The sequence below is a fragment of the Heteronotia binoei genome, chromosome 13, assembly GCF_032191835.1.
Source record: "Heteronotia binoei isolate CCM8104 ecotype False Entrance Well chromosome 13, APGP_CSIRO_Hbin_v1, whole genome shotgun sequence".
Taxonomy (NCBI): Eukaryota; Metazoa; Chordata; class Lepidosauria; order Squamata; family Gekkonidae; genus Heteronotia; species Heteronotia binoei.
Genome location: NC_083235.1, coordinates 53,129,878 through 53,157,718, shown reverse-complemented (window position 1 = coordinate 53,157,718; position 27,841 = coordinate 53,129,878). Strand labels below are relative to the sequence as shown.

At 40.7% G+C, this 27,841-nt stretch overlaps 1 protein-coding gene across 1 annotated transcript; it reads left to right on the top strand.

Moving 5' to 3' along the window:
- Positions 1–27,717, top strand: LOC132581335 (uncharacterized). Its single transcript, XM_060252542.1, has 4 exons — positions 1–350; positions 13,529–13,583; positions 20,022–20,231; positions 26,405–27,717. Exons 1-4 carry the CDS (start codon positions 282–284, stop codon positions 26,770–26,772), a joined length of 702 nt encoding a protein of 233 aa, XP_060108525.1. The 5' UTR covers positions 1–281; the 3' UTR covers positions 26,773–27,717.
- Positions 27,718–27,841: the final 124 nt, after the last annotated feature.

Sequence of the window (27,841 nt, the reverse complement as noted above, 5' to 3'; positions counted from 1 at the left end):
AATGCAGAGTTTGTTTGCCAGGGAACAAGTCTGACTTGTCTGAGGCAATTAAGCCCATAAAGAGAAAGACACAGGAAGAACCACAGCTTTCCTGGACGATCCGTCACTAGACAGAAGAATGAAATCAATGTGTACAGTATGCTGCATTACTAGCAATAATTTTTAAAACACTTGTTTTGTTCTTTTAATTGTAGTAACATTGGAATGCAGGCTCATTAAAGGATTTGGCACATTTTCATAAACTTCTGACTTTTTTCTAAAAGTTATTTTATTTTGCTTTGATGAGCATGGCCTCCTCCTTCTGCTGTTGTTGCTGCTTTCCCTGTGCATCATCAGAGTCTTCAAGTGAGGTAAGAGATCGAGTGTTGTACAGAAAAGGGGGAAATAAAACCCCAAAAAGTTTACTACTTGTCAGCAAATTCAACTATAGGCAGGGCAGTCTGTTGTGTTGCACAAAGTTCAAGATGGCAGCTGTCTATCATATGGTAGAATTCTGAGAAATGGAGAATTGAGAGGGACACCATGCACCTCATAAACATTCCACTAGGATGAGGCAGGGAGAACTCTAGATTCAGATGTTTATTCATGAGGCACATGACAGGCCCAGGTTGTGTCAGACTCTTTGGACCCTTTTCTTTTGTAAGAGATCCACACACTCATAACAGTAGCAGCAGTGATGATAGTAGTCATTTAGAAGTTTCAGCGTCAGAATAACTTACCACAAAAATGGTTAAAATAAATAATAAAACTAAATGACTATCAGGGGTCATCAATTAATACAAACGTTCTATATGGTAATATCATATGCTACAGGATGTTGTGCTATGCTGCTAGTTATGGCAAAACTTTCAGCAACTGGATAAATGGCCCTGATATCAGAGGGGAGCAGGACACAGAGAAGAATTAATGTCTGCTGAAGATGGGTGTGCTGTTTTTGGCTGCCAGTTAGAAACAAGCAGAGGAAAAGAGGGACTCAGTATCTCAATGATCTGTTGACCATCAACCACGGTATTATTCTGTGTCATCCGGTTGCCATGGGTCAGGACTATAGTTGTTGTCCCTGTGGAGAGTTGAATTTTAGAGGATGTCATGTTATCTGTGATGCTCAACACAATCCCTCCTCCATTTTTCTCTCACTTCTCAAATTGTCATGGACAAGGGACTTAGTGCAGGGGAGTGGGGATTTGCCCAATGTTAGCAGGTAAATGGCAAAGTCAGGAAATATTGTTGCATATTGCTTTAAATCTTTTTTTTCTCTCAACATATCTAGCCAACTTTTCTTCCTGTGGGATTCAAGGCAGAATACAGAGTATTAAAACAATAACAAAGAGCAATGAAATCAAAGTAACAGACAGCCTTCAGCTAGCCAGTGCAGAAAACTACAGGAAAGCAGATTGTAGAAGATGGATTTTTTTCATCCCATTGGACATTGGCTTATAGGGCCCCTACAGATGCCATCTTACTCCTATCTCTGTCTTTCTTTTCTGTCTAAATCAAAGAGGTAGTGGCAATACTAAACCAATGTCTGAACCTATTCTGGATAGGGTTATATACCATGTGACAAAAAAACCCCTCACCTCATCATTCAGGCCCTTTTATGCCTTGCTTTCCAAGGCATATGGATTCCAGTGCCCATTGAAGGTATCTGCCTGGCATGTGCTTCCCATCTGGCTTTCCAACATGCAGAAAGGATTTTCTCTCCCTCTCTTAGTTCTTTTTTTTTTTTTTTTGAAAATTTATCATTTATTGAGGTTCAAAAAAAAATAATACAAACAAACAAGAAAACCAAAAAAAAACACCAACAAAAAATACAAGAAAGGGAAACAGAAGAACATATATCCCATACCCACCCATCTTCCACCACCACCTGTGAAAGGAGCTTTAGGAGCATATAAGGATATTAAGTCTACTGTCTCATATCATATCCCATACTTTTCGCCCATATATACACTGGTTCCCAAGTTTTTATACATTCTTGCCAGTTTCCATCTCTCAACCTTATAGTTAAAACATCCATTTCGGCAGACTCCAGTAATTTAAACAAAAATTCTTCTTTACACGGGGTTTGGGGGGATTTCCAATATTTTGCAAAGAGGATTCTGGCTGTTGTAATCATATATATTACCAGTTTTTTCTCACCCTGTGTTAAGTTTTCTCTACATACACTTAACAAATACAGTTCGGGTGAGTGTTTCAACCTTTTCTTTAAAATCTTTTGGATCCATATACTTATTTGTATCCAAAATTTTCTAGCAATCTCACAGTTCCACCAAATGTGGTAAAGTGTCCCTCTAGCTTTTTTACATTTCCAACATTTGTCGTTATAGGTTGGGTTCATTCTGGCTAATCTCGCTGGAGTCAGGTACCACCTATACATCATTTTATATAGGTTTTCTTTGAAAACTACTGATTTGGTCAATTTAATATTATATTTCCAAATCTTTTCCCATTCTTCTAATTCGATCGAATAGCCAAAGTCCTGTAACCACTTTATCCAGCTCTCTTTAACCGTTTCCGACTGCATTTCCATCTCCAATAACCAACTATAGATTTTTGAAATAAGATTTTTGGGTTCATGTATCATTGTGTCAAATTCATTTACTTTGGCATCTTTAGGAAAGCCCACGCTTTTGTCAGATTGATATCTTGACTTAATTTGGCATCTGACCCACCAGTCCGGGATTATGTTTGTTTCCAGATCTAAATTGTTTTTACTGTCTAATAGGATTGAATAGTTTTGAGGATTTTCCCAGTCATATAAATTAGGGTGGGTAGTTGCTTCCACTGGTGAGACCCACAATGGAGTATATGTATAAATTTTCTTTTTAATCTCAAACCAAGTCTTGTAAAGTGCTTTTCGAACTTCATGTGCCTGGAAATTGTTGTTTTTTGGGGAGGTCTGATACCAAATGTATGCATGCCAGCCTTTAGTTAATCCTGCTCCCTCTAAAACTAGTAACCTTTTGTTTTCTAACAGACACCAATCTCTGACCCAGGCTAAACAAGAGGCTTTATAATATAAATACCAGTTTGGTAAGGCCATGCCCCCTCTTAATTTGCTCTCTTGGAGAATTTTTAACTTAATCCTTGGCTTCTTGTTTTGCCATATAAAAGTCAAGATCATTTTATTGAGTTTTTGAAAGAACGAGTTGGGTAGTTGGACAGGGATCATCTGGAATAGGAATAGGATTCTGGGCAGAATGTTCATTTTTATTGTGGCTATTCTTCCCAAAAGGGAAATTTGCAAGTCTCGCCATTTCTCCAGCTCTGTTTCAATTTCCTTTAAAATCTTTTCGTAATTGTCACAATAAAGAGATTTCACATCATTTGTTAAATAAATTCCCAAATATCTAATTTTCTTCTCTTTTTTAAAGCCCGATTTATCTTCTAATTGTTTAATTTGTTCTTTAGTCATGTTTTTAGTTAGAAATTTGGTTTTCTGTGTATTCACCTTGAATCCAGAAACTTCTCCAAAGTGTTGCAAATTCATTTTTAGTTTATCAATCGAAGAGATAGGGTCCTCCAGAAAAAACAGCAGGTCGTCTGCAAATGCTTGAATCTTAAATTCTTCGTTCTTTACTTTCAGGCCTCTAATTTCAGTATCCTCTCTTATTTTTTGAATCAAAAATTCTATTGTAGTTACAAAAAGGAGAGGGGAGAGAGGACACCCTTGTCTGGTCCCCTGTTCTATTTCCACAAATCCAGAATTGTTTCCGTTTATGTTAATTCTTGCATTTTGCTTAGTGTATATAGCCTCAATCAGCTTCTTAAAATTTTTGCCACAACCAACAGCTTCCAATACCTTGCTCATGAAATTCCAGTTCACGTTATCGAACGCTTTTTCGGCATCCAATGAAATTCCTGCAAATTGTTTGTCCGGATGATCTTTATAGTATTCTAAGATGTTCAAAAAATATCTTAAGTTCTGCCGCATCATTCTTCCGGGTATGAAACCCGTTTGATCTTCTTGCACTATGTTGGTTACTGCTTTCTTGAATCTATTTGTCAATATCGTAGCGAAAATTTTATAGTCTGCATTTAGGAGAGAAATTGGCCTATAATTCTTGATTTCCTTAGACTCTGTTCCTTCTTTATGAATTAATGTAATCAACGCCTCTCTCCAGGATGTTGGAATTATTGCTGACTCCTGAATTTTCTCCAGCAATTTTTTGTAGGGAATTAAGAGTATATCTTCAAAGGTTTTGTATACTTCCACCGGAAGACCATCCAGACCGGGCGTTTTATTGGATTTCTGCTGCTTAATTGCTTCAATTATCTCGTGGATTGTGATAGAACTATCCAATGCATTCTGTTGTTCTTTCGTAATTTGTTTCACATTAATACTTTGAATATATTCATCTTGCCGTTGTTCTTCAATTTCCTGTTTTTTGTATAGATTTTGGTAAAAACTTTTGACTATTTGTTCCATTTGATCTTCCTTTGTAGTTTCTTCACCTTCTTGGTTTATAAGTGATCTTATAATTTTTTTTTCCTTTTCCTTTTTAAGTTTGTAAGCTAGCCATCTGCTTGTTTTATTTGCATTTTCAAAAAGGTTTTGCTTGGTCCATTTCATTTTTCTTTCCAGTTCTTCTGTTAGCCATAAATTAATTCTGTGTTGCGTAGCTTGTATTTTTGCTTTTATCTCTTTCGTATTCTTAATTTTCTGTTGTCTCTCTTGGTCTTTTAAGTCTTTCACTAACTCATTAAATAATTTCATCCGTTCCCGATTTCTTTTTGCCGTGAAGCTAATAGCCATCCCCCTAAAGAAGGCCTTGAAAGTATCCCAAATATTTTGGATGCTGGTATCTTCTTCCACATTACGCTGAAAAAATTCTTTTATTTCTTTTTTCGCCTCTTCCAAGAAAGTTGTCTCTTTTAAAATTTGGGTGTTCAAAGTCCAGCGACTATTCCTTGATGGGCAATGTATCATCACTTGCAATGGATTATGGTCGGCAAATGTTTTCGGGAGAATGTTGGCTTGCGTGACTTGCGGAATCAGGCCTATCATCATCCAGCACATGTCGATTCTGGACCAGCACCTGTGAGCTTGTGAAAAGTGTGTAAAATCTTCTGCTTGTGGGTTCTTAACCCTCCAGATATCAATAAGACTTAACTCCTCAACCATCTTGAAAAAAGCCTTTGGCAAGACACTACGTGATGGATTTTTCTTTAGCTTTTCAAATTTTTTATCTTTATGAGCGTCAAATACAGCATTAAAATCTCCTATAATGCAACAGGCTTCCGTTTGTAATTCCACTAGTTTCTCATGCACATTTTTACAGAAATTTTCTTGCTTGTCGTTCGGTGCATATATGTTTACAAGCAATATCTTTTTTTTGTTAATTGTTGTTTCTATTATCAGGATCCTTCCCATTTCATCTTTATAAATCAGTTTGGAATCTATATTTTGATGAACATATATGGCTACTCCTCTCCTCTTTCCTTCATCACACGAATAATATAACTGTCCCAATCTTTTATTTTGTAGAAACTTCTTATCACTTTCTTTTATATGCGTTTCCTGAAGGCAAATTATTTGGGCTTTGGTTTTCTGAAGTTGTAAAAAGGTTTTCCTTCTCTTCTTTGGTTCATTTAAGCCGTTCACATTTACCGATACGATCTGTAGTCCCGCCTTTTTATTCATCCTAATATCGTTTTACTTCCTTCTGTTGCTCTTTGGTCTCTTTTAGTAAATTGTCTTGTTCTGACTCCTTCTCTTCTAAACTTGCAGCTATCTTCTGCTTCCTTTCCACACAGATCTGTTTCTTCTTCTTGATCTTCCCCTATATCAGAACTCTGGTTACTTGAAGCTACAAAACTGCTCCAGAAGTCTTCCATTTTTTCCAGAGTAGTAATGTTATGTCTCTTGGCCTGGTACGTAAAAAAGATTCCTTCTGGTACCAGCCATCTAAATTGAATTGCCTGCTTCAATAGCCAGCTGGTCAACTTCTTATATCCTTGTCTTCTTTGGCGAATTGTCCATGGAACATCTTTCAAAGCTTTGATATTAATATTTTGCCAGGATAAGCCTTCGTCTCTTGCCTTTTTTTGGATCTTTTCACAGGTCGCTCTTCGAACAAACCTTACTAAAACTTCTCTTGGTAAGTTATGTCTTCTGGAATAGGAGGAAGATATTCTCCTTACCCAGTCAATCTCACTCTTTCCTCCCTCCAATAATTTCTCTTCCTCTGTATTTAGTATCTCCAGAATTTTGTCCTCCAAGTTCTCTCCCCTAGCTTCTGGGATATTCTGGAATCTTAGTACATATGCCGCCTTCTCCATTTCTAATTTCGCTACTTTGTCTTCCAACTCTACTAATTCATTTTGATTCTCTCGCACCGTCACTGTAGTGGCTTTATTTTGATCTTCCAGTCTTTCCACTTTAGCAACCAAGCTATGCACTTGCTGTGTGTTAGCTAATAGCTGTTTTTGAAAATCATCCATTTTGTCATTTGTTTTTTTGATCTCCCCCATCAGATCCATTTTCATCGCTTCCAGAGCTTCTTGGCTTTGCTTAAAGCTTGCCACCATTATTGCTTGCAGCTTCTCTATAGCTTCCTGATTATCTGTTGATGGTAAAGTTCTTTGACCTCCTGGTGAGGTACCCTGGCCCACTTTTTTAATTTTGGCCTCCATCTGTCTTTCTTTTTTTTCTTTATCTCCCATATCCTTAGTCTTTCTGGTCACTTAAACAACGTAGAGTAACTTTCTCCTGTCTTTATATTGCTTCTGTTCAATTGTTATTATTCACCGCACAAAGCACCAATCTTCTGTTACAATTATTGATCACAGCCCAAAGCAATTACTTCAGGATATTAGCATATATTGGCCATTCAGAAATTATGTGCCATTTTGACTGCTACTAATAATTACTTAAATCAAACCCCCACCATTTCATTTTGTTGTGTCTCCCCCAAAATCAATAAATCAATTTCATTGGTAAATCAATTCCACCCTTCATCAATACCTAAACAAGTAATAAATTGTAAATCAGTATCTCTTCCCCCAGCCTTTCTTCACTTTAACAATTCATTATTTGGCATTAATATAATATTCAAAATTCATCAAACACAACTCACAATTCAGCAGCTAAGCAGTATGAACATTACAGCTAAGAACCACTGTTAATTTAAGGTCCAGTCTTATTAGTTTTACTTTATTTTCTTTCTTCTTTCTTCTTATTGTCTTCTTATCTTCCTCTTCCTTTCTTCTGTCTTCTTTCTCCCCTTTTATTCAACCGCTTACAGTCTACTTCAGGAGAGTTATTATATATAGTCTTAGTCTTAGTCTCTGTCTCAGTTTCTCCGGTTCTTATATCCTTTTATTTCTCACCCTTTCTTCAAGGGAGGGACAGCCGCAGAGTTCCCTGCTAAAAACTGTCTCTCCCTCACTTGATTAGTCCTTGATTCTATCTCTCCTTCTCTTTCTCTCTTTCTCTCCTTCTCTTTCTCTTTCGGTCTTATTAGCCGTTCTTCACTTTCCAGACACCTTCTATATTCTCATCACTAGTCTTTAACTCTTAGCCCGCTCTCAGCCACCGCTCTCTCTTTCACTCACCACTCTGCGCCATCTTCCACCATGCCGCCTCGCTCCACACCATACACCAGGCTGTTACTCCCCGACTCTCCGTTCACCACATCTGTTCAACAAACCCGTTGCTGTTCCTCCGCTTCACCGCTTCATCATTTCGCCGCCCGCTTTCGTATCTCCTCCCGTCCACTCGCCCCGACGCCCCGGCACCTTCTCCAAACTCTGCTCCGCCGTCTCCGCCTGCGTCAGGCCGCCGATGCCTCGGACTCTAGTAAATATCTGATCCGCTCAGCCAGAGCTATTCAGCCGCCACCGCCACCGCCGCTCTCGCCCGGTCAGACCTCTCGTACGGCCCCTTCCGCCTCTCCGTTGCCGCACCGCGCCGCCAGCCGCTTCCGATCCGTCTTTCGCTTCCCCACTTCTCCGCCGGACGGTACTTTTTATATTCTTCAGTAGACTCTCTTTTGATGTTTCGTTTGTGTTAATAATTAACAATTTTCCAATTTAGTCTTAGCTTAGGGCAGTTCGTCTGAGTTCGGTCGCCCCCTCCGCTCCTGTTCCGGAGGCCTGGTTGTTGCGCAACGCGTTAGAGAGCTCCAGGCGAGGGACAGGCTGGGGTAAAAGGGACGCCTCCGCGTTCCTCCTAAGCCCCCAACCAGCTCCCCCAAGCTTCGATGCGTCTTTCAGACGCTTCTTAAGAGACCCCCTGCGAAGAGGGACCTCTCTGGAGCGCTCCAAATCACAGTGCACGCCGGAGCTCAGCGATGCCCTGTGTCTCACCACGCCATCTTTCCGGAAGTCCCCTCCCTCTCTTAGTTCAACCACCGCTGCCACCTGGCTTGTGTAAGAATTACCTACTGAGAGGACTGGGTCTCCTAGCTTCCCTTCCTAGCCTCATTTTTGATTGTGTATCCCACTACCCAATGTCTGGCTACCAATGGGACAGCTTACTGCCTTGTGCACCATTGGGGGAGTAGCCACTTGCCAACTGACTGCCCTTCCCATTCTTCATGGTACTCCTTTTAAAATAGTTTGCCCAGAATTATGGAGGTCTATGTGGTACAGAGAACCTCTACCAGCATTAAAAAGAAGATGTCCACATGCACATCCGCAGATTTAGCAAGGGATCCAAAGGAAAATGCAGTTTCTCTGTCCTTCCCTCTATTCATGCCCTAGTAGATGTTAACCCAAGGCACGCTCTTTAGCTTAAAAGTTACAGTGGTCTAAAGAGTCCCGTTACCTTGGAGCCACTTCTCAGGCTTGTAGTCCTGAAGGCTGCCTCCAGCAGACCATAGGTGAGTGCTCTGTGTGTGTCACTGGAATCAGTCCCAAAGATACCCTTCTCTTCATGCCAATGAGTTTTATCATCTCTGTTTCTTAGGGTTGTCAAGTCTAAATCAAGAAATATCTGGGAACTTTGGGGATGGAGCCAGGAGCAAGGTTGTGACAAGCATAACTGAACTCCACAGGGAGTTCTGGCCATCACATTTAAAGGGACCACACACCTTTTAAATGCCTTCCTTCCATTGAAAATAATGAATGATAGGGCACCTTCTTTTGGGGCTTATAGAATTGGACCCTCGAGTCCAATCTTTTTGAAACTTGGAGGGTATTTTTAGGAGAAAATTTGAATGCTATGCTGCAAATTTGGTGCATCTACCTAAAAAAAAAAAAGCCCCAGTGCCCCCCAAATACTCACAGATCAATTTTCCATTATACCATTTCCATAGAGAATAATGGAGTGCCCAGCAGACATCTCTCTCTCCCCCGCCCCCTGCTTTCTGGCAGCCCTGAAGCGTGGGGAGAGCTTCCAAACCAGGGAATCCCCTGCCAACACCTGGGGACTGGCAACCCTACTGGAAGGGCAAGTCAGGTTGCTCAAAGAGGATTTTGCTGAAGTTCCCAGGAAGTTTTTCCTGAAATCTTTCTAGTACTTTTTGTCTTCTAGTTTTCTGTTCTTTGCTGGTTTTAACCTTTCTAGCTGTAGGGGTGTGTGTGTGTGTGTGTGTGTGTGTGTGTGATTTGTGCATCTCACTGTGTCTAACCAGGCCTACCATTTACATTCCTAAAGCCTGGATAATTGAGGCTGGAGAGTAATTGACTTCTCCCTACCCAAACCTGTACTCTGTCAAAAAAGAAAGAAAGAGGGAAACTTTTTAAAACTCAAAGTGAAAGTTTTGCTCAATTCAAAACTCAAAAGGAAAAAGCATTCCTTCACACACACCACAGAAGAAGCAAGTTTGTGATTGGATACTTACTCCCAGGTACCTCATTTTTTCATTAAGAGACTAGTGGTAGATGTATGCCTTTGTCCAGCTTAGCTAGATTGGCCAACAGTGACAAGTCCCGCAGAAAGATGATCTAGCCTCGTCACATATCAGTATGCTTTATTACTATCCAGATCAGACTACTGGAACATGCTCTACATAGGGCTGCCCTTAAAGATTGTTTGGCAGCTTCGCCCAGTACAGAGTGCAACATAAAAGGTCTTGATGGGAACTCATTTCAATGAACATCTAACACCAAATCTGAATCAAATGGCCTTGCTTCCAGTCTAGTACTGAACCCAATTTTAGGTCAAAACTAGTACCTTGGAGTCAAAACACCTGAAAAACCCTGGCTTCTTAGGGTTGCCAACCTCCAAGTGGGGCTTAGAGATCATACCTGATATCCAGACTACAGAGATCAGTTCCCCTGGAGAAATGGCAACTTTGGACAGTGATCTCTTTTGCATTATATTCCTGCTAAACTTTCTCCTCAAACTCAGCCCTCCCCAGGGTCCCTCCCCCTTAGGGTTGCCAAGTCCAATTCAAGAAATATCTGTGGACCTTGGTGGTGGAGCCAGGAGACTTTGGTGGTGGAGCCAGGAGCAAAGTTGCAACGAGCATAATTGAACTCCAAAGAGAGTTCTGGCCATCACATTTTAAGGGGCTGCACACAATGTCAAGTCACAATTCTGAAAAGAAAAAAATATTCAGGCTCCAGATCTGTAACTACCTGTTATGTAACAATTCCAAATCACAATCAAGCTTCCATGATTTCTGATAAGACAAAGATTTTTATTTTCTATTTAAATAAAAATTGAATTAATTTTAGAAATCAAGTTACAGCTACTATTCATGAAGTGCTGAAGAATGTGTTCAAATTCTGTTAATGGAGTAGACACAATGTTACCAATATTTAAACTATCATAAAGGTTATGTAGCTGTAGATAGAGGAACAATTTGTCTTCAAGCTTAGCTTTGTTGAGAATACCATATTTAGAAACAACATCAGCTAGTCTGATGAAATTGTATTTTCTCCATTATTCAATCTATTTTGTCCCAGTAATTCAGAAATGAAATGAAATGCGATATAGGTGGCAGCATTTTCTTCCTCCTAGAATCCCAAATAAATAAAATAGAGGAGATAAATGTATTATTGTTAAACAGTTCAGGCTTAGATTACCGCTTGTTCAAAATTGTGTCTGATAATTCTGGGAGAGGTGTATAGAGATTGAATTGTGACCAGTCTAGGGGATTCTCTGTTTTGACACACTAGTTTGACACACTAAAATCCAGTTGAAAAGTGGATTGAAAGTGGATTGAAACTGCATTTTTTATCATGTGTGATCATGGCCCAATAACATAATGGATTCATAGTAAATATTCAAATTAGGAAAAGCCAGTTCTCCCTGTTTAGTAGGTCTATACACGGTGTTGATATCATTATGTAACTTTTTTTTATTCCACATGAATTTGTTTAAGAGGTTTAAGTTTTAGAGGGGATTTCTACAGGAATTGCCTGGAAGTAAAAAAAATAAAACTGGGAAGCAAAAAGGACTTAATAAGATTGTATCTATCAATCCAGGAAAGCCTTTATTGCAGGGGTGGCCAATGGTAGCTCTCCAGATGTTTGTTTTTTGCCTACAACTCCCATCAGCCCCAGCCAGCATAGCCAATGGCTGGGGCTGATGGGAGTTATAGGCAAAAAACATCTGAAGAGCTACTGTTGGCCACCCCTGCTTTATTGTATGCAAATATATATATATTTTTAAAAGGGATTAAAATGTAAAAAACCTGCACTAGGCACTCAAGAACTAATCCCATAGGTAATCTCACACACACCAACAAGAGGGCACACATAAAAGGTAGGATGAAGGAAACTGGTAAATTTTAGGGAAGGGGACATAAGACCTTAAATCCTAGGCTTGAGGTCTCCCTTGTGGTGACATCATGCTTTTTACAGTGCAACTGGTTATTGATATGCTGTGCCCTGTCCGCCGATGGGGTGTTTTATTTATTGTTTTTACTGTTAATTTTAAATTGGTGCTTTAACTTCGACATGTAGGTTTTTATTGCTATTTTTTATATGTTGTAATCTGCCTTGAGCCAATTACGGGAAAAGGCAGAATATAAACCCATTAAATAAATAAATAAGTCCAGGGTAGATGCAGCAGAGGTCCAAGGAGCAGAGATTCCGAGGAAGACAGGGGGAGAAAAAGCCTGCAGAATGTAGCAGAGGTTCTCAGAAGGAAATCAGTGTTCTAACCAGCAAAGATCTAGACTGAGAATCTGTGGAACAATTTGTTATTACACAGGGACTTTCTTTTAGGGACAAAAGATCCCCAGGGTTGGTGGGGTTTTGGCCATCTGGTCTCTGGACTGAGTCAAGATAAAACGTTTGAGTCTCACTGGCCAGTTCAAAGTTAACGGCCATCAAACTTCAGCAGGAAAAAGTTGGGAAAATATCTTAATTAGGCTATTGTGTGCCAAATCCACATGGGCTCAAAGACCCTCAGTGAGGCAACTTAATTAACATACTTTAATTAGGCTAAAGTGAGCTGGATCGGCATTGATACAAAAGTTTGGATGAGTCAAGATAGCTCCTGAAACAGAATACAGGGCAAATTAATGACTTGAATGCACAGTTTTTTTAAAAAAAGAAAACGAGGAACCAGGCATTGGTTAATAAAATAGCAACTTCCTTGGGCTGGGAAGACACTTCTGGGGTATGCCAGGATACTGAATGATCTCTCCAGTATTTAAAAGTTTGTTATTGAGAACAATATGCCATTAAACAGGGGGAAATTGCACTTAATCAGTTTCTAATTCCAGCACATCCTTCCTTTCCTAGGATTTTTCCATGTGATGGTTGTGCCCAGGTGCCTTTACAAGATACCTCAAGTTTCAGATCCCCTTAGCACTTGAGCTGTAAAAGGGGATGCTTATTTAAAACAACAAAGTCCAAAATAAGAATGGAACCCTACTGCCTAAGAGGAGGGGGAAGGGTCCTGACAACATAATGACAACTTTTCTTAAAATTAAAGTGCTGTTGCATTTTTAAAACAGAAAAATTGAATATGGGTGTCTATATTGTTGTGCATGTGAAACACTTAGGGTGTTTTCACACTGACCTTAATCGGGAGCGACGTCCCTCTTCACCGCGCAGCATCTGCGCGGATTTTGCACTAATTGCTCCGCAGAACCCGGAAGAGCCGCAAAGTCCCGTGGCTTTTGCGTCGCAAATGTAAACTGGCCAAAAAGCAGTTTACATTTGCGACGCAAAAGCTGCGGGACTTAGTGCGAAATCCGCGCAGACGCTGCGCGGTGAAGAGGGACGTCGCTCCCGATTAAGGTCAATGCGAAAATGCTCTTACATTCTATCCTAATGGCAGAAATGAAATTCCTTCCTCAGTTTTTTAGCTTACTGAAGATTACAATTAGTCTTTTTTCCTGCTGTGATTCCACTGTAGTAATAGGAAGAAAGCATTCTGCATGTACTCAGAGGCCTCAGGTTTTCTTATTGGTTTATAAGGCTGATATTTGGCATTGCAAAAATTAGGTTCTGAACAAGAATCTTAAAACGTTTTTGAATGGTCATGGTTATTGTTCAAGGATTGCTCTGATATCTCCAAATGTGAGGATCAACTTTACAATTATATTTAGAAAATCAGAATTCAGTCTTGTATAACAGGCAGCTACCAATACAAGCCAAAAATATCTTGTACTGTTTACAGAGGGAGGCCCTGAATACACAGCACTCAAGACAATGTTATGAGGACACCAGAAAAGGTAAGAATCTGAATAGTCTATTTCATTTCTCTTTGTTTTATAAATGATCTAGAGCAGGTGTGTTGAACTCATTTGTTATGAGGGCCGGATCTGACCCTTGTTGAGCGAGGCCATGTGTGTCATAAAATGTAATGTCAAGTAGCGGAGTTACAAACTTTATGAAGGACACAAACACAATTAAAGATTAAAAAAACCCTTAAAATAAAACATGCTTAAAACACTAGCACTCTTGCGATATTTTGTTTATTTAACAGTCTGATAACATACACCTCTTGTCTGAATTATTGTATCAAAATCTGGAGACAATGACTGTGCTGTAGCAATCTTGAGCATGCTGTTCAGGTATGTATCTATAAGTTGAAAACCTACATTTGATTTATTGACATTCATTACAGAAATATCATGGTCAATGCTTTGAGCCTAAGACCCAAAGAAAAACATGAAATGGCTGGGCATTGTGTGCTTTTGTATATAATTTGTTTCATGTGCTGGTCAGCCAATGGAGAAAATAGAGGCTTTGCTCTGTAGATTAATTGAGCAAGCCTGGCAAAGTAAACTGTGATGTAGAAGGAAGCAAGAGAGGGAGAAGGAAGCAGTGAGTTGCTCATGGGCCTGATAGGAACCCCCTGGGGGGCTGATTTGGCCCACGGGCTGCACCTTATCTAGAGGATAATAATTCAGCTCAGCCAAAAGCTTTGTGTCTGTAAAGTAAAGCTGAGGGGGAGCAGGAGTGGACTAGGAGCCCTGGAAAAAGTCCTTCCCAGTCACCACCCATCCCCACTGTAATGTCTTTGATGGGGGAGGACTCACTGGGGCAGGCCCAGGGTGACTACCAGATACTCACTGTCCATACAACTTGCCCTGGTCTGGGAGTCACACACACACACAATTCAGCCCAGTCTGGCACAGCTTGGTGGTAGAATACCAAATGAGCAACATAGTATGCGATGGAAATACAGGGGAACAAAACCGTGGAAACAATTTCTAGACTACTCCAAATAATTGTATATATTGTGAAGCATAAGAATCATAAATTGGGAAGTTCCACTGTTCTGCTTTGAAACTGATGAATTTGTCCACAAATGTGAGTTTGTTTGCTTTTGTTGTTCCAGCCTACTATAGTCTGTGCTTCTGTGTAGTTAATATTTATTCCTGGGAAAAACTCCAGGCTCTTGAGAAAGAGAAATGAAATCAAAAGAAGTTGTTGGGTTTGGACTTATTTGACCTCACACCTGTCTACAACAGAAAACTCCATTTGGACTTGGATTTATTGACTTTATACTTATCTACATAGGAAAAGTTTGCTTGGAGCAGTCGTCCATCCTTTATTAAGAGAGGTGGTTTAAGACATCTGATATATTTGTAATGGTTAATTATGTATTTAAATTTATGATTCTTATTCACAAATTATGCAATTATTTGGAACTAGAAATAAGGCTCTAGAAAGAGGCTTTGGGTGAGTGCCCCCCCACCCTTGCTGTCTTCCCATCCACTCAAGTGAAGGCATTCACTCCCCTCCCACAACACACACACACCTCAAGGGAAGCTGATCTCTGCAATCTGGAGAGTAGTCGTAATTCTGAGTGATCTCAAGCCCTCACCTGGAGATTGGCAAAAGTGGTTCCCCAGGAGGAAATGGCTGGTTTGGAGGGTGGACTCTGTGGCATTGTACCTATCTGAGGTCTCACCCCTCCTCAAACCCTACCATCTCCAGGCTCCAGTCCTCAAATCTCCAGGAATTTCCCAACCTGGAGTTGGCAACTGGTGAGTCATATTGGTCATCATAGGGGGGCTGCTACTGAACAGGACCAAGCAGCCAGACCTAGTTAAGTCATGCCAGCCAAGTAGCATCAAGACACCAAGAGCTTGCTCCCAGGCTGAAGATCTCCTGGGATCACAACTGAACTCCAGACAACAGATCTCTCTCCCCATCCTGGAGAAAACAACTGCTTTGGAGGTAGGGTCTCCAGGTGGGGTCTGGAGATCTCCTGCTTTTACAACTGGTCTCCAGCTGGTAGACATCAGCTCCCCTGAAGGTATGTCATTATACCGTGCTGAGGCCTCTCCCCTCTCCTGGATCCACACCCAAAGTCTCCAGGTATTTTCTAACACAGACTTGGTAACCCTATTTGGAGGGTGAACTGTAAGCCATTCTATTCACCTGAGACATCTCCCTTTACTGGAAGAAGCAGCCTTGTTTGCCTAGCAGCAGCCTCTGGCTAGGGGTGAGACTGATGAGAGGAGCGAGAGAGGGAGTGACAGGAAAGACATGGTAGCCATGGCCTCTGAGAAAATGCTCCCAGTGGAGCCAGGCCTTGCCACGTAGCCAGCCACATTACAATGGGAGTAGCTCCCTGGCTATATCTGTGGCCTTTAGAGGCTGCTTGTGCTGAGAGGCTGTGGGCCATTGATGGGGCGGCAGAGATCTGCAGCTGGTGACACCTTTCATGAGACTGATTGATAGAGAGGATGCAAAGAGGAGTTAGAGATGTGGCTGTTTCTGAGGTAAGGCTTTTTTGGTGCTTTGTTCAACATTCCTAGGCCTGCAGTAGGTGGCATCAGGGGAGTCAGCCAATGGGTGGCCGGAGATGCTAAGTGAGTCATAATGGGCCAATTCTTTGTTGAGTGCATGGAATGCACCCTTAAGTCGATGATAGATAGATAGATAGATAGATAGATAGATAGATAGATAGATAGATAGATAGATAGATAGATAGATAGATAGATAGATAGATAGAGAGTGAGAGAGAGAGAGAGAGAGAGAAAGAGAAAGGCAGGCAGGCAGGCAGACAGACAGACAGAACTTTTTAAAAAGCAGATATGCACAGGAATGCAATTCCAGCTGTCTTAGCATCGGGGTGTGTGGCCTAATATACAATGAGTTCCTGCTGGGATTTTTCTAAAAAATATATGGAGAGAGAGAGAGAGAGAGAGAGACAGAGAGTCTAGAAGTTGTTTCCACAGTTTTGTTTCCCTGTATTTTGCCAGCTTGGTGGCAGCCACTATGCAAGGAGGCCTAGCCACTGCACACTCCAGCGAGACTTTTATTAGAGAGAAGCCACTGGGGCTAGGGAAGGAATGAAAGCTGAAGACAGATAAATCAGCAGATAAAGTTGCATTGGCTGGTGGGTTGGAAGGAGAGAAGGAAGGAAGCAGGCCTGGCAGCAGCATCCTCATGGTGCTGCTGTGCCTGTTGCCTGGCCTGTGGCAACAGGCCAGCACACAACAGAGACTCACCCAGCACAACTTGGACTGGCCCCATGCTGAAGGTCACTGTACCACTCAGCCAGGTTTTTTTCCAATGGAGAGGATGCCAGGGATCGGAAGGAAGGAAGGAAAGCTAAAGACCAGGGGGCAGATAAAGTTAAGTTGGTTAGTGGGTGGGAAGAGGAAAAGGAAAAGGTCAATGGTCAAGGTCTTTCACATGGTGGCTGCCAGGGAAGGAAAAGAGGAAATAATGGGGGAGGGTAATCCAAGGAAAATGAGATGCCCCCTGCCACAAGTCTATATGGGTTCCCCATTCATTTAGATATATATTATGTCAGAAAACAGGATCACAATTTTTATCTTACTCCAAAATAGAGTAGAATTAAAAGTTGCTCCACCTTTGTCAAAGAAGAAAAAACTGAAAGTGCCCCCGGAAACAAGATACTTCTGAATGTTCTCAGAATAAATTTGGCAGAAGACATGTATACTGGGACCATGCTTTGTACAGGAAAAAATCTGAATAGACTTTTCCTTCATTTGCTCTTATTTTTCTTTCTTTTCCTTCTGTCTTTTTTTTTTCTTTTTAAGACAAATAAAAGCCCTCTCTGACATCTTCTGGAAATACTACCAGCAAATAGGTCAAAAATTCCATTGCTTGGAAAGAATCAATTCAATTCTGTAACTTTGAAAAATATACTGTAGTCCCAGACTCTGTTGTCATGGAACCACTAGTCTAATCTTTCAGCTGGATAATACTAAGTAGGGCTTCCATGCTTTCCAGATATGATAGCTGTGATTGTTCAAATCTGACTTAAGGGATTTCTAGTGCTTTCATTAAAGTCAATAGACATTGAAGTTTCTGGGGATGTACTTGAAAACCTCAGCCTACATAGCCATTCCATCGCCCAAATAAAGACATGAGAAACTTATTTTTATTAAATGAATGATCTGCATCAGACTATTCACTCAACTTTTAAGTGTGTGTTGCAACTAAGGCACCATACTGGCTACCGTTTCGGCAATACCTACCTGGCTCTAAACTTGGTCAGTGTTACTGCTGTGTGTGTTTTTCATTGCTTATGTATCAAGCATGCCAAGTGCTGCCAAGCTTTAACCCTTTCTCACAATGTGCTGCACAAGTAGCTAAAGGTTTGGTTGATGCTGCAGAGCACTATGGGTGATTTCTCCACAATTCACTTTGCCCGTCATTGTTAGATGCCCTCAGGATGCTTGTTAATTAATCTGTCCTGTAGCAACCTGTACTCTTTATGCCATCCCTAGTTATCACCTAACCAATCACAAGACAAAGGCTATCTATAACACCATACCCCAAGAATAACATGAAGCAGGCAAAAATGACCCCCACCTGAATCAATTATATGTCCCTAATAGCAATCAGTAAATCCCATTTTACTGCTAATAGAAGGCAGGATAGCTCAGCTGCACACACTGGGATTATCTACATGGAAAATGTCTCTCTCTCGGCTTGGCTTCGCGAACGAAGATTTAAGAAGGGTGCAATAGTCCACGTCTGCTGCAGGCTCGCTGGTGGCTGACAAGACCAATGCGGGACAGGCAGGTCCGGCCACAGTGGCTGCAGGGAAAAGTCTGATTTAGGGTTGGTGCTGTAGCAGTATGATTCTTCCTCAATCTCCTTTTGTCCTCAAGACCAGCTATGCGTGCGTTCTCAAAGGAAGAGACAGCCTGGTGGATGGTGTGTCTCCATGCTTTGCGATCTGAGGCTAGGTCAGACCACTGGTGATGGTTGATGCGACAGGTGCCAAGGGATTTCTTCAAGGAGTCCTTGTACCTCTTCTTTGGTGCCCCTCTATTTCGATGGCCGGTGGAGAGTTCGCCATGCAGGGCAATCTTGGGAAGGCGGTGGTTTTCCATCCTAGAAATATGCCCTGCCCAGCGCAGCTGCGTCTTCAGCAGCAGCTAAATATGTCCCTAATAGCAATCAGTAAATCCCATTTTACTGCTAATAGAAGGCAGGATAGCTCAGCTGCACACACTGGGATTATCTACATGGAAAATGTAGAGGCTGACTATAAGCTTCACAGACTGGCATTCTGAGCTGGTAGATGGCCGGGGCATGGGCAGACCACAACAGTGTGACCAAACACATGCATTCACCTCCTGTCCTACTCTGGCCCCCAGCCCATCCCACTCATGCCGTAAAAAGCTACCAATTCTGGTGATAGCTTTTTGCACTGTGAGTGGGATGGCCCTTGGATAGGTTGGGGTGGGAGTGAGACAGGAAGCAGACCCATGCGTTTGGTTGCACTTTTTTGGTCCACCTGTGTCCTATCCATCTACTGTCTCATAATGATGGCCTGGACCCAGCCTTTGAATCCCCAGCTCTCTGTTTTATGCTGCACTGGAGTTAGGGGTCTAGCACAATGGCATCCATTGCTCAAACCAAACCTGGAATGAATTTTTCAGTGCATAATGGCATCCATTGCTCAAACCAAACCTGGAATGAATTTTTCAGTGCAGAAGCCAGTAGTCAGTAGGAGAACATCTGCTTGTCATGCAGAAAGTCACATATTCAGTCACTGGCATCTCCAGTTAAAGGTATGAAGTAGTAGGTGATGTGAAAGACCTTGACCTATGATTCAGGAGAGCTGATCCCAGTCTGTGTAGATAGTACTGACCTTAATAAACTAATGGTCTGATTCCTTATAAGGAAGCTACATGTGTTCATGTCCACAGAAAATTAAGCAGGTTTGAGCCCATGCCATACTTACTAGTGAGTGTACAGCTTTAACAAAATATTATTAAAAATGATAGAACATGAGACTTTCAAAGTTTTTTTTTTAACAAATATTATTTTAGTGAGACAATCAAGGCCCATTTTTTGTGTGGAAGAAGTATTAGCCTCATCCTCAAGATGCCCTTATTTACGTATTTCTGATACTTTCAGATGTTGACTTACTTCCCTTGTGATTTCTGTATGTCTCTTTTCCTATTTTTTACTAACAGGCAGGTTGTTGTGAGCCAACATGATGTATTGTTCAAGAGCTGTGAATTCTAAACTGGAGAACCGGGTTTGATTTTCCACTCCTCCATATGAGGTCTCTGCTAAGTTACCTTCGGCCAGTCATAGTTCTTGCAGAACTCTCTCAGCCCCTCCTACCTCACAAGGAGCCTGTTGTGGGGAGAGGAAGGCAATTGTAAGCATAGAGAAAAGTGGAATATAAAAACCTCTTCTTCTTTTCATCTTTCTAGATCTCACCAGCAAAGGGGAGGCCCTCTCATTTAAACGGGTCAACATGCCTGAGGTTGATACAATATTTGCTGACATTGCCAAGACTTTCAACAAGAGTCAGGCAGATTATTGGGCTATCCAGGAAGCTATCCTGGGCCTGAAAGAGAATTATTCCTGTTCACCGGCATGTAGTCTCTCTGTATGTGTAGAGAAGATACAGCAGGAAAACGGTAAGTTGTCTTGGGGGGGGGGGGAGTTATACCAGATCTAGTGTTGTAATAGACAAGTTTTAAATCATCAGTTCAGCCTTAGGACTCTATGTATGCACGTAGCTGCAAAAATCAATGTGGCCTTGTCATTCCTGGATTGCTAAGAAAGTTTAGACCTCATTCAATCAATTTATTTGGCCAATGACCAGTACAAATCAAAAGCAAGAACTATCCAGTAAAACATTTAAGAATGAAATTATCTAAATATAGCAAAAATATCTCTACAATTTAAAATCCATACATAAGATCTACACTGATTAGATGTTGCTAAAATTTAGAATCTATCTCAGTACTATCAAAGTTTGAAAATACTCTGGGATCTTCAATGGGGAGTATATTCCAATAGAGTTATACAAATCACTTGTACATGTGCAGCCCCTGTAGCTTGTAAAATCATCCGTTCATATATATTGTGGGATTTTAATTGCTAAAATCTTAACTCTGTATATGCTGGCATTGAGATTTAGACCAAAATTCAAAAGAAGTGAAAGGGAATAAGCTTCTTAAATAGAAAAATAAAGTTATTGAATTAACAGAAAGAGAAAAGTTAAATCAGGTAAATCTAGTGTAATAGACAAGTTTTAAAACATCAGTTCAGCCTTAGCTGCACTACAAAAAGGAAATGTGCATTCATAAAGTACAAACACAGTATAAATCCCTTCCCTAACAATCCCTTTACCTGTCAAAGTACAAATCCCTTTACCTACCACTAAAAAAGGAAATAAAAGGGAAGAATCAAAGACATAGGAGCCTGCTTCCTAAAGATGTGGGGGGAGGGCAACTCTGAAGAGTGAAATTGACCAGGCTGGAGTAGGTCAAAAAAGCAGAGGAGCCAGTTGAGGTAACAGGCTGGGATCCAAAACCGGCTATAAATTGAATGGATTGAGCTGTAACTTTTTTCATTTTTGCTAAGATTGAGAAGGGCAAAGGGTGTTAGCACTGGAATGTGGGAGTGATAAAAAGCCCATCTCTATGAAGATAACATTATTTGAAAAGGGTTTGTGTGGGTGATAACAGACAGGCATTTTGGAGCAGATGGGAGGCATCCCAAATCAGGATGACTCAAAAAGAGCCATCCTGAAGTCTCCACATGCTCCCTCACAAGCCGTCCCCATCCCATCCATGGGGTGACATGGGCATCTTCAGACAATTGTTGTGCACCAGTCCCCTTGGGTTTTTTCCTCATACATTTTCAGCAGTCATGTGCATGTTTGTGCATATGTGCACATGTGCATGCATGTACACTCATGCACACATGTGCTCTGAATAGTTTTGTTTTTTTAAAAAAAATCAGATGTAACTTGGGGCAGCTTGGCGGTTTCACACCACCAAGGCGCCTTGCTTGCACCCTTCCACTTCCAGATGCCAAGGAGACAACTAGCATGTGGCTCAGATATTTGCTACCATTTTGGAAGTGGTAGCTTTTAGAGTCACACTGCAGAGGCTGGAGGACAGGGTGAAGATGTGATGAGGACAGGCAGTAGATGTTTGTGTGTGGAAGGATTTTTTGGGTCAATTTCAGAGTCATCTGAGTTGGCCCAAAGTGCCAGTCTGTAATCACCCTCTGTGTATGTGTTTCTGTGTATGCATAGTGGGGTAGTATTCTTCTTTTGCATTAAAAAAAATCAAGAAGTAGCACTCCTCTAGGGAGATTGAGAGGTTAAATAGGTAAGTATCAATGACTGAGTATTTTACATGATAGAGTGGGGGAAGAAATCTTTCTGAACATCACTTAAGATAAAGAGAAAATAGCTGAGGCTGGCCCATTTCTCATTGTCTTGATTATTTGGGTCATTAATTAAGACCAAATTATCAAGGAGGGGACCCCTTAGGTTCTTGGGAGAAAAGGTCTGTTGGTTGACTCTCATCATCAGCTCCTACCACTGAAGACAGTCATGTGTATAATGAATGGAGAAATTGTCTTCACATTCCTTTTGAGCCCTCAATATGACTCATTGTTATTTTGATATCATTTTGTTCCAGATTATCATTGCTACACCCATGCTAATATGTACATGTATACAGGGATCCAAAATGGGGGTCCCCTGCAAGGGGAAATCATGAGGCATCAATAGCAAGAGATGCACAAAACTATGAGATCTTGTAATAGTACTGTATAATCTATCTCTTTCAAACACCTTTTGATCAAGCCATGTAAGTCCCAACTCCTATAGTGTTTAACAAATCAGCAGTAACATTTAGACATAGTAACTTATCTTCCAGTAGCCTGTTTCAGCCTGCTGTAAAACTATTAATTCTAACTAAATTTAGAAGTGCCAGCAACAAATCAGACCTTGAGATATTTAGGTATTTTTAATTTAAAAGCTCTTCAGCCAGGCTCACCTCTCCAATAACTCCTCTCCTATTTTAGCATGCAATGCTATGCCAGTTATACATTTTGGTGCACCCAGAGTACTATGAAGAAAATATAAAACTGGGTCATCTATACTATCCATGACCACACTAATCCAAACCTCCACTGCATGTAATAGATGGGCATCTGCTTTTGCATTGAACACCCAAATTGCCACTGGAATCTTATTGACCCCAATGAATTTTTTTTAAAAAATTTTTTTTAAAAAAAGAGATGGCTTTGACTGAGCTAACTGCAGACTTCACAGCAGAGTTTAGATGAAATTCCCATGAAACATTTTGGCCTGAAACACAACTCCAAGGTATATAAATCAATTACCCTGTTCAATACTATGCCCAGCAAGTGACCACTTACATTTCTTACAAGCTTGCTTTTATTTGTTTGTTTATTAGTTCAGTTTCTATCCCACCCTTCCTGCCGAGGTGGGCTCAGGCTGGGTTGCAATACAAAGTTCATACAATAAACCATGTATAAATACAGTAAGCCATGTCTAAAAATCTAAAATTACATTAGTTAATACCATTAAACAGCATTAAGATGCTTAAATGACAATAGTTCAGACATTATAATTGATGGCCAAACCTTCTCTGGAACAATGTTCTCCAAATCACTTTAGAAGCCACTGCAAACCAGGTACTGAACATACCAGTAAGGCTGTATTATCCACATATAAAAGATTTGGAAGGTACCGAGATGACAAATATGATGGATGAAACTCACTGCAGGCAATAAAGGATGTCATATCATTAATATAAATATTAAACAACAGTTGTGCTAATATACAGCCCTGTTTCACTTCTTTATTAAGCAAGATCTCCACCAGACAGTTGACCAAGAGGACTACATCTCACCTGGGCTGTTGGTGACTTATATACAGCTGCTTGATCAGAAATAAAAGATGCTTATCAACTGAAAGTGTATCCAGTTTATCCTCTAACCATTGCCTCAAGGTAGTATCAAAAGCAGGTCTGAGAACCATAAAAGCTGTTGCTCATATCCCATCCTCAGATCTCGTATACTTGAAGGCTATATAATAATGATTAACTGTGCTCAAGCCTCTCCAGAAACCTGTCTGTTCACATCCCTGTATTGATTCTTCTTCCAGCCAATTTACTAATTCATTATAAAGAAAAAGAAGCAAATTTGTTTTCCAACTGTGGAGAGAAATTTTATTGGTCTTTTAATATATTGATACAATGATTGCATGCCTCCAAATGCTAGGCCACCCTTGTTCTCCTTTTCCCTCCATTTCAGTGACACTGAACTGTTCCTCAGACTCCATGCTTTCTAGAACATGCCAGTTCTTATCAGGCTAGAGGTGGGTCAGTGAAGGGGAGAGTGCATGCCTAGTTTGCCAAGTAGTACCTTCCTGCATATCGTGGAAGCCGTACTGCAAACACAAGAAAATATTGATCCTAACCATTGGTGCTCTTTTGTGAACTTTTCAACTTTACTGTGTGTACATGACTCACTGCCATTCATGTTACAGTAGAGTTCATATCTGTACACTGGTCCTTAAAAAAGGATAATGGGTCTGAACTTGCTGGGACGGAGAGGAGAAAAGACCTTAGGGTCAATGGAAGTATCACCCCAAGGTGCTGCTACAGTGAAAAAAGCAAACTCTAAATTAGGGATTATTAGGAAAGGGATTGAACATAAAAGGGCCAATATTATAATGCCCTGGATAGATCTATGTTTTTGGTCTCATTTGGAATATTTTGTACAGTTCTGATCACTGTATCTAAAAAAGGATATCACAGAGCTGGAAAAGGCACACAAGAGGGCAACCATGATGATTAGGGGGTTGGAGCACCTTCCCTATGCGGAAAGGCATAGGGACAACTAAGAGGAACATGAGAGTCATAAAATAATGCATGGGATGGAGAAGGTTGACAAACAGATTTTTTTTCTCCTTCTCCCAAAATCCTGGAACTTGAGGGCATCCAATGAAGCTGATGGGCAGTAGGTTCAGAACAGACAAAAGAAAATGCTACTTTACACAGAAAGTGATTAAAATGTGGAATTCACTGCCAGAGGTTCTAGTGATAGCCATAGGAACATACATCCAGGTGGGCAGCCGTGTTGGTCTGAAGCAGTAGAACAAAGCAGGAGTCAAGTATCACCTTTAAGACCAACAAAGTTTTATTCAGAATGCTACTTGACTCCTGCTTTGGCCATAGGAACAAACAGTTTTAAAAGGGGATTATTTCGATTCATGGAGGATAAGTCTATCAATGCCTACTAGCCATGGTGACTGAGAGGAACTTCCACATTTAGAGGCACTGATCTAGCCAGGAGACAACATCAAGGGAATGCCTTGAAAACATCAAGGGAATGTTTCTATGCCCTGTTGTTGGCTGTACACAAGAACTGGTCATCCACTGTGTTGGATAGGATGCTGGACTATTGGTCTGAGCAAACAGGGCCCTCCTTATGTTCTTATGACCATATCCTACAAACGTGGAACCCACTAAGGAGAATGTAGCTCAGGGCACAGCACAATATACTTGCTATGTGAAGACATGCACGCACCAGGCATATTAAAACTATTGGTATTTTCTCAACAAAATAAGCAGGATATTACTATTAATTATTTTATTTCTGTCAAATTGCAGTTAGTTAAATTCTGGATCTCCAACCCCCGGTAGATTGAAGTCAGACAGAGATAAATTGCTGTCCCTTGCATAATTCATTGGTTGACATCACTAGCTACTATATTTGGAATGCTACTTAAAAGTAATTTGCTCACATTGTGCTGTTTTCTGGTAGCAATGAAAGCTGGGGAGTCAAGATAATAAATGTGATTTCTAACTTACAACACAAGCTTTAGGCAGCTGACTGCTTAGTTCTTTAAATGGTTTGGCCCAATGACAGTAGTGTAAATTTACAAAATCTGCAATTGTGCTGCTGTTACATTGTGTTGTGTTAGCCTTTTCTACCGTGTGCCACTGCTAAAGTAAAAAGCTGGGGGATCTCCATACGTGGAAATTCAGAGGCTTCCTTTCATGACTGGATTAATTTAACGTCCTGATTTTCTGCCTCAGTAAGTCATCATGATGCTAACGTTTTAGATTTTCTTTTTCCGTAGGATAACTTCCTGATTGGGTTGCACACTACAGTGGAAAGCACTATCCTGTAGACCCTTGTATTCTTTTCCCACTCCTTAGATTTTGCTTTCCTGTGTATTACTTCTTCACATGCCTTTAAATCCAATCCTTCCTATGTAATGCCAGCCTTCCAAACTCATGCCAGAAAGCTCAACAAAGTGCTCTTCAGAAAGAAGAGCCAAGCATTTGTGAACCCAACAATAAGACAGACAAGAGGGCAATGTGAAAGGAGATTAGATCAGAATTCATTAGAGAGACTTATCCAATACCTGATAGTTTTGTGCTGAATGAGTAACAGGAAAAAGCCATGGGATTATGAGTCAAATTTACCCGAGTGGCTTCCCTGAAGAGCATGCCAGTGGGACTGTACCAGGGATTTATTTCTTACAAGCAAGTGGCATGGATAATCTTGGCTTAATATTGTCAAATGACTCTATTACATCACATAGGGCACACATATATGTATGCATACAACTCTGTCACTGATAAGCAAAGGGGAAATAATCAGATTTCATGGCACTGTGATAGCTCTGACAGCTAGCTTCTCTAAGAAGCTTTGTTGCTTCAAGGGTTTGGCTTTGTTAAGATGAAAACAATTAGCCCCCTCTCTCCGATTCACACCAGTGGGAACACATCATTGCTTTGTCTTACAGGTGATTGTGGTGTACAGGTGCACATGGAGGGGTACAGGTTTTGGCTGACTGCAAAGAAGAAAGAGGTGCCTAAGAAACTGAAACTGGCTCTGCAGCAGGTGGGGGAGCTGAACCGTGCCACCATAGGAGTCATGAGTACAAAAACACAACTCCAGGAAATGATCTGCTCAGTGCTCCAAAGCCAGGATAAGATGGCAGAGAGAGCAAGAGATGCAAACTTCGAGTACCTTGACTGGATCCGGCTACAAGGAAACCTGAGAGAAAATATTGAGAAAATAAATCTGGTCAAAAAGCACTCAAAGAAGTATGTGGAAGAAGCCAATAATGTGCTGAGTGAAATGTCCAAATCAGCAAACTTGACCATGTAAAAATAGTTGAAAATGAACTTGTCCTTTCACAGACAACAATGAATTAAGGGGCCTGTGCTGGAAAATATCTTTAACTAATTTTGATATACTGGTTGCATAAAAATTAAAACTGACATAAAAGGTTTTTGGGGGGGGCAGACAACAAGTTAATATAAGCACATCAGCAAATTGGTCAAAAGAAAAGAAAATCCTGAAGTGCTTTCACATCTTGATTACTCAGTAAACCAGAACCATCTAAACTTGATAGCTTTTAGTGTTTATTAAGTAGCAAGAATTATCATCCATTCTAGACAGGTGACAATGACCATTTTGGATCACATCTGTCTTCAACAATTAATATACCTACTTGGAAGGCAGCTTTCAAATCTGTTTTCTAATTGGCTGATCTGAATTTACAAGAGACAACCAGTCTAATCCATCCTATTTTATTGGGCCGATGTGAAAATTCCACCTTTTAGTTATTTTAGGAGAAGATGCTTTTCCCAGGTGCAAGGGCTGTCATTACTCATTCAAGGACTACTGATGAACAGACTTCCCCTCTAACATTTCTTCATTGTTCCAGAAATCTGCTGTGTGCTGTGCTTCACTCCTCATTTCCATTTTAACTAGGAGAATGTCTAGGATTCATTGCAGAATTGCACTACTGCGCTTCATTATAGCTTCCAATTTGCATCACTTCCCCTTCTGCAAATGTTCACATTGATAAAGTATTGCAACAAAAAGCAATCCTGATGTGCTGATATGTGTCACCACAGCACAGGGGTTTTTTTGTGTATGTGTTTCAGTGGTGCAGATTCATCAAGGGAGGGAATTGCTTTTGCTTTTTCCTGGGTTTTTTAAAGTTGTTAGTTATGCCCTCACTTTGGCTGCATTCTTTCATGTGAGGGATTACAATGTTCTTTATTGTAAACTGAAAATCTGTTAATAAACTTTTTTTAAAAAAAATGTGAAAAAGGGAGGAAAGGTAGCATGGTATAAGCCACTTCCTGACAGAGTGGTTCCTCTGTGGAACAGGCTTCTTTGTAAGGTGTTGGACTCTGCTTCTCTGGAGGTTTTTAAATAGAGGCTA

Coding starts and splice junctions, on each gene's coding strand:
- LOC132581335 (XM_060252542.1), top strand. CDS start 282: ATGAGCATGGCCTCCTCCTTCTGCTGTTGTTGCTGCTTTCCCTGTGCA. Junction 351..13,528: donor CATCAGAGTCTTCAAGTGAG/GTAAGAGATCGA, acceptor TACTGTTTACAG/AGGGAGGCCCTGAATACACA. Junction 13,584..20,021: donor TTATGAGGACACCAGAAAAG/GTAAGAATCTGA, acceptor TCATCTTTCTAG/ATCTCACCAGCAAAGGGGAG.